The sequence below is a fragment of the Euphorbia lathyris genome, chromosome 1, assembly GCF_963576675.1.
Source record: "Euphorbia lathyris chromosome 1, ddEupLath1.1, whole genome shotgun sequence".
NCBI lineage: Eukaryota > Viridiplantae > Streptophyta > Magnoliopsida > Malpighiales > Euphorbiaceae > Euphorbia > Euphorbia lathyris.
Window position 1 is genome coordinate 59935823 of NC_088910.1, and position 15040 is coordinate 59950862.

At 34.4% G+C, this 15040-nt stretch overlaps 3 protein-coding genes across 4 annotated transcripts in view; 1 reads left to right on the forward strand and 2 right to left on the reverse strand.

Annotated features, from left to right (window-relative positions):
• Window positions 1-791: 791 nt before the first annotated feature.
• Window positions 792-4782, reverse strand: LOC136234780 (uncharacterized). Its single transcript, XM_066024256.1, has 8 exons — window positions 4533-4782; window positions 4350-4443; window positions 4119-4244; window positions 3824-3982; window positions 1619-1737; window positions 1343-1534; window positions 1167-1257; window positions 792-1035 (listed from the first exon to the last, which is right to left on the reverse strand). Exons 1-8 carry the CDS (start codon window positions 4679-4681, stop codon window positions 955-957), a joined length of 1011 nt encoding a protein of 336 aa, XP_065880328.1. The 5' UTR covers window positions 4682-4782; the 3' UTR covers window positions 792-954.
• Window positions 4783-6537: 1755 nt separating this feature from the next.
• Window positions 6538-10039, reverse strand: LOC136234790 (vacuolar-sorting protein BRO1). Its single transcript, XM_066024267.1, has 6 exons — window positions 9797-10039; window positions 9158-9325; window positions 8463-8724; window positions 8211-8377; window positions 7940-8092; window positions 6538-7133 (listed from the first exon to the last, which is right to left on the reverse strand). The coding sequence occupies exons 1-6, from the start codon at window positions 9920-9922 to the stop codon at window positions 6786-6788; spliced, it is 1224 nt and encodes a 407-aa protein (XP_065880339.1). The 5' UTR covers window positions 9923-10039; the 3' UTR covers window positions 6538-6785.
• A 933-nt stretch (window positions 10040-10972) lies between these two features.
• The window catches only part of LOC136234796 (mediator of RNA polymerase II transcription subunit 25), a 28744-nt gene continuing 24676 nt past the window's right edge, over window positions 10973-15040 (forward strand). Inside the window, exons 1-2 of one of the 2 annotated variants that reach the window (XM_066024285.1) lie at window positions 10973-11285; window positions 13355-13385. In XM_066024285.1, coding sequence (XP_065880357.1) covers window positions 11188-11285; window positions 13355-13385 — 129 coding nt within the window. In that variant the 5' untranslated portion in view covers window positions 10973-11187. The remainder of the gene's footprint in view (window positions 11286-13354; window positions 13386-15040) is intronic. The other variant, XM_066024277.1, reaches the window with a different exon arrangement.

A 15040-nucleotide genomic window follows, 5' to 3' on the forward strand; every position in this document is an offset into this window, starting at 1 on the left:
GTGGGGGTTATGTGTTTATTTATTTCATAAATTAAACACATGAGCCACAATTATTTAATCCATAATTAATTAGGGTTGCATTTGTAATTTCTTGCTTGATTTACATTTTTTTTGGTAATATCATATTTACAATTATAAGCATATCAATAGGCATCTAATAAAAGAATGATATCTACTTGCACCAATGCAAATTACAGAATCATTTTCTATTATTTACGTTAATTGGAGTGATGAAACTAAACAAGGATTTCAGTAGAGGTTTTGCAGATAGATGTTTTTTTTTTTTCTTTTTTTTCTTTTTTTTTTTTGATGAACATACTTCTTCATTAGATGGAAAGAGTACAAACACAATCAAAAAACCATAAGGAATAAAATCCTAACAAAACCACAAAGGGATAAAATTGACTACAAAGAGCATGAAAAATCCATAAAATGTATAAAAAACACAAAAAACAATGAAACATATACTTCTTGGAAATCAAAATCTGGAGAACAGCAACTGCAATCCGATCTTCATCATTCAGATCCTTTCGAATATTCGGATCAGAGTCCTTTTTTTGTTGCAACCATATAGATCTATTGATTCACGTATAAAATACAATCCAGACAGATATAGAGATCTGCAAAAATATATGGATACTGAATAAAAAAACAAAAAAAAGAATACACTCTAACCCGGTTGGAGGAAGAAGGAATCCTTCTTCCTCCTCAAAGTAGATCCGCTTTGATTTAGAAAGAGGAAAATGAGAATGATGTAAGTTTTTTTTTCCAGAGAAAACCGCAGAGAAAACTGTCCAGAAAAGAAAAGTCTTTAAATTAATTAGATAGATTTGAAAAATAATACACAGCGGAAACCTAACTTATTTAAGGCAGATAGATGTTGATACTTGAAAGACTAGGTATGTAATATTAAGATTTCATCAAAAGACACAATGATAAAAAGGAAAATAAATTTCAAGGCGCTGAAACTTGGAGTGGTACCCCGGCCGTGGGCTCTAATACCTCAGCATCTGGTACTTCCTTTGCCAAAAGCACCTACATTAAATGAATAATCAATAACTTGATCCTTCCTTTATAACTTATACATGCAACAAAATTAATATGCATTTCAGCAATCATTTGTGAAGAAAAAATGACTTATAAGTCGCAAAGAAATGAAAGCAAACCTTGAATGATGCCATTGTTCCCTCTGCCTGGATGATACTGGCGAGAAACCCTTTGCTATCAAGGTCTCCATTCTGCATTGGCACAATAAACCTAGGAAACAAGTGAATTAAAAAAAGTCAATACTGTTAACTAGTACATCTATATAACTAAAGGGAACATATAGAATGTTGTGTACTTGGCATTCAGCAACTTTGCAAGTTTCACTGCATCTTCTTGTCCAGAAACCAAGGTAAACTTTGGCAGAAGCTGCTTTATGACTGGTGTGATTATGATATCAGCACGCTCCTTCTCAAGCAAATTCTCCTTATATACACAGTGTGGTTCATAGTAAAGAGTGAGTTGACCTTGAGAAGAACTGACTAGATATCTGAATCAAATATAGTACTCATGATTTATTAAACTGAAATACGTTTAAGTAACACATATATGCAATCAGGCACGGAAAAATTACCCATTCTCGGGACGCTGCCAAGGAGGGCCCAGAACTGGTCCTGCAGTAGCTTTAACTCTGATTTTACAACCATTTCTACCCTCAATTTCTGAGCTCTGACCAGGTTCTACATATGTGACCTGAAAGAATCTGAAATGATGTTTGGGTTTGAATACAGAGATGCTGAAATTTGTTAATACATTTGAATTTAGCATTGGGCATTCAACTCTGAGTGCAAATCACTTTGAAGTTAAAAAGAATATGTGCAAAAACGAAATTCCTAGTACTATTTCCCATCTTCAACCTTTATAGTGATATCATGGCAATCAACCTCAAAATTTCTATCCTGGCACCTATGATTTTGGCCTAACAAACTCATGTTGAATATAATCTTAACTCGGAGCATATATATATATGTAAATGAACAAGCGTAAATCAGGCAAGGAAAACGCATCCACAAATATACAGCTGTAAAGCTACACATTTCTGTAGACAAATTGGTATTAATATAGATTTTGTCATATACAACAAAAAGGCATCATTCAACCCTTTTGTTTTCTCTATCTACTAATTACTAGTTAATTCCAAGACTGCAAAAGGCTGTTTTGAAAAGAACAATTTGAACTTGTTACACACCATGGAAATAGAGAGAAATCCATGGGATACCATGTAGATTAAGAGTCTACATTGATATATTTTACTTAAGAACAATACACATATATATACAAGGTTCTCCTTCAATCAAGGAGACATAGTAAGCCCACAACAGCCTCTAACAATGCTTTAGTTGACTTAGGCATGCTTTAGTTGACTTAGCCATGCTTACATTTATTACATTGACTTATTCTATAACACTCCCCCTGCAGCTGAAGCATGGTTTTTAATCATGCTCAGCTTGCTACATATAGAGATAACACAGTCTTAAGACAATACCACTCAAAACAAAATAAAACATAAGAAACTGAAGATACTTCAGGATATAAAACAGGGGAGATGCAACTCAGAAGAACAAATCGAACAGGAGAGACGCCAGAGGAACATCAAACTTCGTAGGAAACAGACAAGCAAAACTCAATCGAAGCAACACGTAAGAGGCTGCCAGCAACGTAATTGCATAAAAGGAGATTCACCGGCAAACTAACCGGACAGACAGGTCGGAAACAGAGAGGCGATGGCAGCAGAAGAGGAACAACGACAATCCGTTGAGGGGAAATCAGACTCTGCTCACAAGGCAGACAGAAATGCTGAAAGAAACAACCCAAAATTACAAACCCAGAAATTCTGCTCATAAAGCCGAAAACAAATTCTGGAATCTCAATCCAGAAACCCAAGACTGAAGCCGAAACAAGGCTCTGATCCCCATGTAAGGGGGACTTTTCTTACGGCGATGATGACACGGGGTGGCCGGAATCTGAGGAAACGCTGATCGGAGGTGGAGAGGATGAACCAGCGGGGTGGTGAGATAAAATGACGTCCCAACAGTGAGTATTCAAGAGACCCAAGCTCTTGACAGAAATGGAACCCTGGGAAATACTACCCAGAAAACATTGAACCCATGTAGAAACACAACTCTAGAAATACTACCCAGAAAATATCAAACCTTGGGAAATACTACCCAGAAAACATTGGACTCTTTCAGAAACACAACTCAACTCTGGAAATACTACCCAGAAAAAAGAATTCAGAAACCTTAGACCTTAGGCTCTGATACCATGTTACAGACCATGGAAATAGAGAGAAATCCATAGGATACCATGTGGATTAAGAGTCTACATTGATATATTTTACTTAAGAACAATACACATATATATATACAAGGTTCTCCTTCAATCAAGGAGACATAGTAAGCCCACAGCAGCCTCTAACAATGCTTTAGTTGACTTAGGCATGCTTTAGATGACTTAGCCATGCTTACATTTATTACATTGACTTATTCTATAACAGAACTCAATTACTAACTTTCTCACAATTAAAATACTGTTAACAACTTTGCTTCTTTGAGCTGAAACGTAAACAGCTGCCTAAATTTGAGTCTTCCTTGTTTACAACTTCAAAGCAAATCCATCGCAGTGAAAGTATCACATGACAATATCAAAATAAGAGCCATATAAAAGTGGAGTATTCACACACAGGCACTGTAATAAATATGCACTTTACAAAATATAATTCAGTCGCTGAAGCCCCAAAACAGAAAGCAGATAACAGCTGAAACTGAAAATAACTTACAGAGCTGAAAAGGGGATCCAGCAAAGGCTGAGCATTAGGAGTTGCAATGACTCTGAGGCTTGGCAACATTTCAGAAAGTGGCTTTAAAGTTTTCAAGTGGCAATGGTCGTCAAGGCTTTGAGTGATCAATAAGCAATCCAATTCAGGAAGATCACTAAGCTGCATTAAAAATTTACCACTATAAAAAATCTATAAATGCTGAAATCAAATAAAAGCCATAATACCACCAAATAGGTTTATGAAGGTAATCCAAACAGATAGTATATGTATCATAGAAGATGAGTGTACAAAATACCTGGAAATTGTTTAAGAACTTCTTGGCTGCATCATATAACCAGGGAATTCCAAAATCCAAGTTACCCACCAAAATTGGATCAACCAAAATGTTCACCCCATTCACCTCCCATAACCAACTATTTCCCTAAAGAATAAATTAAATTCATAAAAAGATCAACAAAAGGTTAAACCAAAACGAAATTCGAACCAATTGAACTGAAACCCACATCAAAGAAACCTAAAAAAGAACCTCTAAGTAGGTAAGTTTGAAGGTATCAGTGCCAGCAGAACTCGACCCAATTACATTTTCTTGGGAAATTACTGCAGAAATAGCCGTATGCAACCTGCATAGGAGTGTTAACTAAGCTCCAATCACAGTATTTTCTTCAAAAAAAAAAAAAAGCCATATTTTATGAGAAAGAGGAGAAAAGACCTATTTCGTGGCAGCTTCAAGGAGCTGGAATGGATGAAGCGAGCAGTATTACAACCTGAAGAAAAACAAGTGGGAAGATATAGCTTGAATGGAGATAAGGGTCTGGTTCTACAAGGATTATAGGGAAGAGAATTGCAGTGGACAGCCATGAGAGGCTAAGCTAAATAATAATAATAATAACAATAAAAGGTGTGTTTAATTGCAGTTTGGCTCAATCAATTTTTGTTCCCGCGAATTCTTTTGCTTGTCTCACTCCTTTTGGGTTATGATCAAATCATTTACTCCAATGGATTTAATTCTACCACGTGGCAAATGATGACCCTATATTTCTTAACTCGCTAGTCGATTAACTCAGACTGATATGGTTAGCGAAGTCCGACCGAGTTTGAATCAGCGTTCTTAATGTTTGTAATGCACCCACATCCCAGTTAATTACGGTTTTATTTCAGTAAAATTGTTACGCGGGTAGTAACATAGCAATCATATCAAAAATTATTTATTTTTTTACATATCATATGATAAATAGATGAATGCGATAAAAAAAAATTATATTATATTTGTTATTTATCTAATTTAACTCTTTGCAACTGTTATGTAGAAAAAAAATATTTATTTTCTTAGTTGTCATGTGGTTGCTATACAGTTATCATGTTATATGTAATGTAGTTCTTTTTAATGGGATTGTGTATCATTAGTGATTTTTTTATATCTAAATTGGTTGGAGTGATTTTATTGAAATAATAAAATAAAATTTAACGATTTTATCGCAACAAAATTAAGCTCAATAACCTCTTTGAAACTGATCTCAAACTTCAATTATCATTGACGCAATATATCCATTTGTAACCACTAAAATATGAGATACGTGCGTTATTGGTCACTAAAGTAAAAGCTAACATAATCATAATCAACTTTTGACAATGTCACTTAAATGAAACATTATAGTATATATAAAAAATCAAAATGATTATTAGAAATTAAAATTAAAATATTTACAAAAATAATCATTTTAATTTTTTATGTCACTTCACGTGGCAAATGTTAAAAATGGATTGTAAAATTTTCTTTATATGAATGTCATACCAGGTTTTCTTGGCATCGGATCCCGTCTGAGTGACTTTATTGACATAAATGTAATATTGTGATGACTTTGTTATCTTAAAATCTACTTTAGTGACTATCATGTACATTACTCCCCATTTTAGTGAATGTGGTTGTTTTTAATCCCCTAGCAAGAAACTGAAGGTAAAACTTGAAATAACTTTGCCTATATCTTCTAATAATAAGTAGGTAACAAATGCTCGTTAACCCTCTTAATAAAAATAATTAGATACATGGGAGGAGAATTAATAATAATAATACGGGGTGTTTGTTATGAGGGATATAAGAGGTGGGATAGGGATAAAAAACACGAGATAAGTTATCCCGCGTTTGTTTGTGAGATAGAAGAGTGAGACAGACAGGGGATAAGTCTCTTATCCCTCAAATCCTATACCCAGGAGGGGATGATATAAGGAGGTGGGATAAGCTCCTGCGATTTTAATAGGATGGAAAAGTCCATCTTATCCCTCAAATTAATGTTATGTAGTTTAAATAAGGTTAAAATAGTAAAATGTATTATTTTATCCCTATCCCTATCCCATGTACCAAACATTGAATAATAATTCTCGAATTATATTTTTATCCTTATCCCAACTATTTATCCTTGTCCATATCTCGACCTTTATCCTTATCTCTATCCCAATAGAATACCGAACGCCCCGATAATGTATCAGTTGAAATCAACAGAAAGAAGCTATAAACTTCTTAATAATTGAATCCTTGAAAAGCAATGGGAGATTCTCACAATAAGGTTTGCTTATTGGAGTTTGGACTTCCTCCATATCCTCATAAGAACCAAAATTTGAATTGCTTTGTATACAGAACAACTGCACACTTTTGCAGTTAAAAAGCATGACCCCTGTAGCACAACAAATTCATACCACAACATTGGCTTCAACAAAGCTGGTGGAAGCCTTTCAGAACCCTTTAATGGACTCTTCTAGACAATATATATACACATATAATCAACAGCTCCACAGTTATGTCCAGACACATCAACCTGTCTATGAATCCTTTGGCTATTTGGCCGGTCAATGTTAAGAAAAAAGAAGCTGTTCTAACTGTTTCACATTAACAAGGGATGAAAACAAGAAGCTCACAATTTTTCTCACCAGCAAGCAATTCCATTCAAGACTTCTCTGTACATTTTAACTATGTCTTGAAAGCAAGTTCTCTCTCCCATCTTTTGGGCTTATAAGGCTCTATTTTCACTATTTTGTTACCCTGGAGTAATGGCAATTCATCCCCATTTGGAATCTTTTCATGCCAAACAAATTCATTTTCACTTTCATACTTTCTCAGACTATCTGCTGCATTTTCAATCTCCCTTCTACACACAGATTTCCACAAATAATCTCCTGGCATTTTCTTCTCTGCCTTGTTTACTGCATCACGAATAACTCCAATTGCAACTCCAACTTGGCCATCTGTCTTTAAACTTTCTGCAAAGTATTTCTGGCTTCGTAATTCATGTAGAGCTGTGCAAGATGATATAAATTCCTACACAACACATAAAAGGACCCATAAATATCTAGATCTTCAAGCACACATGCCAATCAAACACCATCAAATTTTTTTTTTAAGAGGTTAACACTGAATGTAAGAACTGGGGATTTTAATTCTTTTCAATAAAGGAGATGCTAGATAGGTGGGAGGGAGATCAAGTAGCTGTCTACTAGATACAAACAAAAATACAAAATTGCAGTTTTCAATGTAACCTAAAAAGAAAATACCAGGGAAACCATTGAAGATAGATTCTTAGAGTACATGACGCTACAAGCACAATTATACAGAAACTTCTGCAAATATAGAAGATTGCATCTTTGCCCTTACTCCCAGAAGTCTACAAGTTCTTTCAATTCAAAATTTGATTTGAAAAACTGAAGTCACCTGAATTTGACGCTTCTTTTACATGCTTGTGCATAACTCTTGCAAATGAAATCATAAACACAAAGACACATGTATAAAGAAAAGCTCAATTGTCAGAATTTCGACTTCATATATCTTCTTACTCAAAAAAAGTACAGTTAGCAAGCCATAGAATGTGCCAACTTTAAAGGCAATTGTTATAAACTTCAGTCAGACATATAAAGAAAACTAAATCTCTTGTTTAATTAAAATCAAGTTTCTTGTCAACATTTTCATCTTCAAAGATGGCTCTATGTTGTATCTTAGTATGTAACTGTACAGACTATCCACAGGTATAAACTTTCTTAGTTGCAACATAAATTACATATTTCTGTTTCTCAGCCAACAATGAGAAAAAAAGAAATAATCTAGACAACCACCAAGCAATGTATACATACCAAAAAGCGTGATGAAATAGACTTATACTCTCCAACCCCTGAATTTAAACAAGTGGTAGCATCATTCAGAAGCTCTGCAACACCAAGGTGCAGCTTCGCCAAAACACCAAAACCAGTATTTCCGATTTCCTCAGCCTTTGTTATGTATACAGCCTGTCTCATTGTAACATCATTAAGCATCAACTATTAAGTGAAAAATATGCAAAACTTCTGAAAGTTCAAATTATTTTTCAAGAAGAAAAGAAAAAGAAGGAAACAGCTGTATTCTAACCTGAGCCTCAGCTAAACAAATGAGACTTATAGCAGCAGCCACAGATGGTGTAGCTTCTGGTGGCCTTTCTGTAGATGGCGTGGGATGTATAGAAGGAATAACCTCATGAGCCAGATAATCAAAAACTCCTGCAGCTTCTCTGAATATGAAGGCTGATTGCTTTAAATCTACAACAAAGCATAGCTAGTTATCAGGACCTTTAAACTATAAACTCATAACAATGAGAAGTAAATTTGGTTACATAAAACCTACCAGCAGGCAGAAACTCCAAAGCCCTCTCTCTAAGTATGGCTCCATAAAGGAAAAGAGTCATACCAAGCTCAAACCTCAAGTTATCAATTTGAGCAAACTTAGGACCTGTAAGGTTAAAAAAAGATGACAGACCAAGAACACTGCTCCATTGTATCTTGAGTTGTGAGATCCACCGGTCTATTTGACTATTTCTTCCAACAAAATCGACATGATAAATGAAATTTTCCAATAATGGTAGATACTGTTCCAACCTGAGACGTTCCTGAGGCAATTTGTACAAAACATCAACTCATCACATAATGCTATAAGCTGGCGGAGAATATAGTCATCACTTGAAAATAACATCACATGATTTGGCTATAAAGTTAACATGTACATGCAAATTTCTGCATAACCTGAACTCAGAGCCAAGGAAAATTGAAGAGAAAACATACTGTTAACTGCATATGGCAAGTAGAACAATAGTTTGTTGCTTAAAATACAATTGAATATGAGACGAGTCTTAAATTACCTTCAAACATAAAAAATCCATCTAAGCTAATATATCAACAATCATCCAGTCGTTAAAAGTTTAATGGTGATTACTAGGTAAATAGTAAATACACAGAGAAAAGAAGGCTAGCCTCCACTAATTAATATGCAAAGAAATTTGTCCATTTCCTGAAAAAGGGAATATTTAAGCGATTAAACATTACCTGCTCACATCGAGAAGTAGATCCACCATACATTTCTCTTGCAATTGCTTCTGTGATGAAGCTGGTTTGGTTAATTGAGTCCTCAATCACCCTACGCTTGGAGCTCAACTCTTTAAGATGCTCAAGAGTAACAGAATCACGTGCAGCAAATACATCCTCGAACATAATCTGTTAACATTGGTAAAAACAAGTCACATTATAGAACATAACCCCGTAAAAGACATCAACTACAGAAAATAAATAAATAATACTCAACACATGACAAATCAAGAAAAGAAATCACTGAAGATCATATTATATGATAAACACAATACATAAATGAAGTATTTCCTAAGCTGAATTGTTTTAGACAACTATCGCAAAATATGCAGTTTATGTTCAATTAAAAATCTGCAATGGTCCCTTTTGTTATTACTATGTTTATATTTATCCAGTAAATTTAGCATGTACATGCTTTAGGGAAGCAGCTTTTGAAAAGGGAAAACTTTGCAAGGACAACAAAATTCATATTGAAATCGATCAACACATTAAGCTTAGAACAATCAAGAGTACCGGAAAACTTTGCCAAACTCGATTGCAGTAAAACCCAAGTATTTAGGGAGAAACGAAGTGGTAAACAGTAGAAAGACAGATACTTACCTTCTTGGTTTTAAGCTTAGCGAGGTCTCGATATTGCAGCATCATCTTTGCCGAAAGAATATGAGAACGGAGAAAAATAGTTAAGAACGAAATACGAAACTCAGGTTGATTTAGAAAGAAGCGCATTCATCTCCTTGCACATTCTTATTCGAAAACCCTTCAATCCAATAATTATGGAATTAACTATGAGTCAATTAATGTATGGAAAGTGGCAGAAATGGTGTCCTTTTCAAAGCGCGATTCGTATTTAATTTCGTTTCCTTCTTGCTTATAAAAAAAAAAAAAAAAAATCGTTTCCTTCTGTGCCAAGATTATAACAGTGGCTAAAAAGAAGACTTTGGCGAGTGTGGGCCCAGTGGGCTCCTGCGAAGCAGGTGAAAATAGGGTCATTTACATAAAAATCATAAGTGTCAATATTCTTTATATGATATAATAGAAATTAGGGTTAAGGTGCAAAAATACCCTTAACGTTTTGGGTCAGGAGTAATTTTACCCCTAACGTTTAAAATAGTGCAATTTTACCCCTAATGTTAGAAGCCAAGAGCAATTTTATCCCTAACGTTGATAAATTGGGTCAATTTGAGAAATAATTCATCTAACTGTCTTCTCGATCATGAATCTTATCATCTACACTTCACACATGCGTTATTTTATCAGTAACAAATCACAAACATATATTGGGAATTGAAAAAAATAAGAAAAAAATATTAAAAATATACTGTCTTTTGTACGAATTAGACAACAAAAATTCAAAAAGTTCACCGAATTTATAAATATTAATCTCCAATTTTATTATTAAATTACAAAAAACATTATATCTTTTTTTTAAGAACAAATTGATATGCAATTGGTGCAAAATAAAGGAAAAAAATGACTGTATTTTATAATAGTGTATGAAATTGATCAAATTTATCAATGTTAGGGTAAAATTGCTCTTGGCTACAAACATTAGAGGTAAAATTAACGTTAGGGGTAAAATTACTCCTTACCCAAAACGTTAAGGGTATTTTTACACCTTAACCCTACAAATTAATGTTTGATAAAACTGGAAATCAATTTTAAATTTTGAATTTTCTTGTAAATCTCCCTTGAAAATAATGTCTGACATTTTCTTGTTTGGGTTCCATAAACGCACCGTTTTATGCTTTCCTCTTTCGCCCAAATTTTTCGTTGTTTATGCAGAGCCTTGAACGTATTTGTAGCTAGCTCACGCCATTCAAATTGTAAAGATGGGAAGAGAAACCCACAGATTATAATAGAAGAAAAAAAGAGAACAATTCCATTTTTGTTCAGGAGCGCAACACAACGAGTCCAATATAGTAAGAGTAAAATTCAGCGCCAGACCGCCAGTAGAAAAGCTCATCTGTTTTTTCCTTCGCTAAGCCCGCCTGATGACGGAGAAACAACTGATCGTGGCCGTTGAAGGGTCAGCGGCCATGGGTCCCTTCTGGCAATCCATCCTCTCTGATTATCTTGAGAAGATTATCAGGTAGTTTTTTTTACTTGATTGATACAGTGTTGTGGAAAAAAGTTCAAATGTGCATTTTCTTCGCTAGGGCTAACCAGCTCGTTTTTGGGATTCTGGTTTTTCCGTATGCTTGTTTATTTGTTTGTAGAGTCCTCTCAATTGGATAAACAGTTTAATAATTTTTAGTTGGTCTTACGTCGGCATTATGAGACTTGATTAATGGCTTAGCTATTCATGTTTTCGGTTGCCGTTTGATTATTTAACCAGTACTTGTTATGAGCAAGATTGACGGTTGAAATTTGATTCTCTTAAATTATCACTTTAATAAAGGAACATTTAGTTGTTAAGTTCTTTATATATTGGATTTTTTTTTTATTGTGAGATCTCTTTTCTTCTCCGTGACCAATTTCCAATGGATCGCACAAGTAAAAAATGACTGAAATATGCAACAAACTGGCTGAATCCAGCGTTTGATCCCTTGAGCTCCATTGAAGTGGATCTTTCACAAGTTTCTTACATGAATAAAGGACTAGGTGCAGTTTGAGGTCTATTTGTTCTTAGAAGTCGGAATAGATAACTGAAGGTTTCCTAGCGGAAGTTTTTTCCTGGAAAAGTAGTTCTGTGAGAGCCATACATACTATTGGGCAGATGGGATTCATTTACTGTACATTTAATATCTTTCGTGTTAGGAATAATTGAAATTACGATAAACGAAAATAAGCAAACACACAAGAATTGTTTACCCAGTTCGCTACTCAATATGAATGACTACGTCTGGGGGCACTACCAAACCAGAAAGAGGTTACATTTATACTACTGAAACCCTAACCGTCTGAAACCCTAATCGCTGCAGTTGGGCCCATCGCATCAGTTGGGCCTCTATATATTAGTCTCCATAAGCCCAACAATTCGTACTCTAACACTGTTGCATTTCACAATGTACTTCCTCTCATATTAGTAATTTGGAAACTTTCTGCAAATCATTCTGTAATCAAGAGATGCACGTGTTGGGCTAGAATTCTTTAGTGCGGCTGCTCAAAACATGTGAGCATTTCTGCAGCATAAATACTTGAAAAAGACTATTTAGTTCATGGATTATAAAGAAACCTTAAATTAAGGGGCTTTGAGAATAATTTAAACATCTGTCTAAAGTTGAATACTTCATTCCATATTACCAATCATCAATGTCTCAATTTGAATGGGAAGTTGGGAGGCATGTAAATTATAATAACATTGAACATTTTTCACTTTTGTTCTTATCACAATGATTTGGTTTTCTATTATCCATAGTAGCTCTGAATTTTTGCTTTTCCTTTTTTTTTTTTTGTTGAAATAAAAATTTATGCCGAAGATAATTCTTTCTAGCATGTGTTCTATACTAGATAAAAGGTAGCAGCGGGTGCCTTTTTCTGATCAAAAGATCCCTTTGAGAATTTAGAAGATAATGTTTGGAAACTGATTATTATTGTTCAAGAGACTACAACTATGACTATATTTTCTCTCTCTCTTCCTGGGAAACTATTGGTGAAGAATGATCACTTGGAAAAGGTGATCAGATTCTCAGTATTTTTTTTTTCTTCTCAACCATAAAATTCTTACCATCTTTGCTTCGCTGCCTTTGGGGCTATGCACTGATAAGACTTTGCCTTCACAAATGTTCATGCTACAAGAGCTTACTATCTTATCTGGAGCTAGGATAATATTTACTTCATTTGATGAGTATTTGGTCAGTTTTTATCACCTAAAATTTCCCATCACATCATTAACAAATGGCGAATTATTGCTAAATCAACTCCATGAATGAGCAAAAGGGAGGATGCGTTAATGATACTTTCCCAAATAAGGTTGGAGAATAAATTAGTTTTTGCATTTCTCCCTCCTACAATCATTACCACTTAATTCATATACGCCATTCGATAGAAACTATAGTAGTTAAAATTTTCGTAAATGGGATTTTGACCAACTGCAAACTTATTTTGTTAGCATTTGCAAGTACTAAAGATGGTCTTATGCTTATCCGTTTCTCTATTATTACTTTCTTATGTGTTTTTAGGCGTATGCACATTATAATCCTTGATCACTTATTGCAGGTCTTTTTGTGGTACCGACTTGACTGGGCAGGTAAGTCTATTTTCACCTTGATGAACTTATGAAAATCTTGACCTTATCGCTGTTATCTAATTTTATAAAACATCATCTGAGACACTAGGGGTAAAAAAAAATTTATTTAATGGAGAACTGATATATCTATTAGGAATGGTTTGATATCTTTTAATTTAGAGCATAGCATGTCATCTTTAAGTTCCTATAGTTGGTTCTTTTGTTGGTTTATGAGAGTTAGTTCCCCATTCACCTTATTTTAGGGTTAAATACACTGATGGTCACTCAACTTTGCCTAATAATCCAGTATGGTCACTAAAGTTCAATTTGTGTCAATAAAAAAACTGGAGTTTTTATCTTCTTTTTTTTCAGTAAAGTCACTTTGGCAATTTTTTGTGTGATTTCAATGTTGGAATTCTAACTCGGATGTTTGCAACACAAATATAGGTTCACAGTATTTTTGACATGTGGAGCTAACATGACGTAATATTTGTTTCATAAACCATCCCTCCCAAGCCAGCATTCCGGTACTGAAATTGTTGGAAAATTTGTCAAACCGATTTTATTGAAACACAAATGAAACTTCAGTCATTTTATCGAAAAATATTAAACTTTTGAGGCCATATTTGAAACATCAGACAAAGTTGAGTGACCATTTGTGCTTTTAATCGCTTAGTTTATGCCAACTCTTTCTTGCGCTTACATGTTTGGTTTTGGGTTGCCAGTGTGTCATTACGATGTCAGGCAACATATAATTAGAGAAGAAACTTTCTGATGGTGTTGTTAATGGAATGACCCTAGCAATTCTATTTTGTGATATGAAGTAATTTTCTTGAGCAGAATATGATTGCTTCTACCCATTTTCTTTTGAACTTTCAAGAATGCATTATAATAATGTTCTTATTCCTTCCACTACAACATCCTAGTTAAGTATAAACAACAACAACAACAAAGTCTTAGTCCCGAAATGGCTCGGGGTTGGCTAACATGAACCGTCATATGAAACCTATCTACTGCCATATTTTCTTCAATCCCCAATAAACTCATATCACTCTCAATCACCCTCTTCCAAGTTTGCATCCTAGTTAAGTATAGTACACATAAATCTCTTTTGTTTGATTTGTTTACCAAGTGAGACATAAACATTACAAGTTGCTTCTGACAGAAGAAATTGCTAATTATTTCAAATGCCCACTATTTGTGGCTTCATACTTGTGCATACATATAAGGTTTAGGGGTTAAATGCACTATTGGTCACTGAACTTACATGATTGTCTCAAAATGGTCACTTAATTTCAATTTGTCTCAATAAAATCACTCAACTTTGAGTTTTGTTTCAATTAGGTCACTCTGCCGATTTCAGTGGTTAAAACACATCGAAATAATGACATGGGTGACACGTGAACATGAGTAAACTCAGAAGTCTGACAGAATTGAAACGTGATACCCACGTGTCGGTTATTTTTATGAAAAAAAACTAAATTTTGTTTTTTTTTCATAAAAGTAACTGACACGTGATAGCCATGTGGCGCATATGTGGATGTCATGTGTCGTTTCGGTCAGAGATCTGAGTTGACTCGTGTTGACGTGTCAGCTATGCCATCATTCTGATGCTTTTTAATCGCTAAAATCACCAGAGTGACCTAATTGAGACAAATTGAAGTTGAGTGGTCATT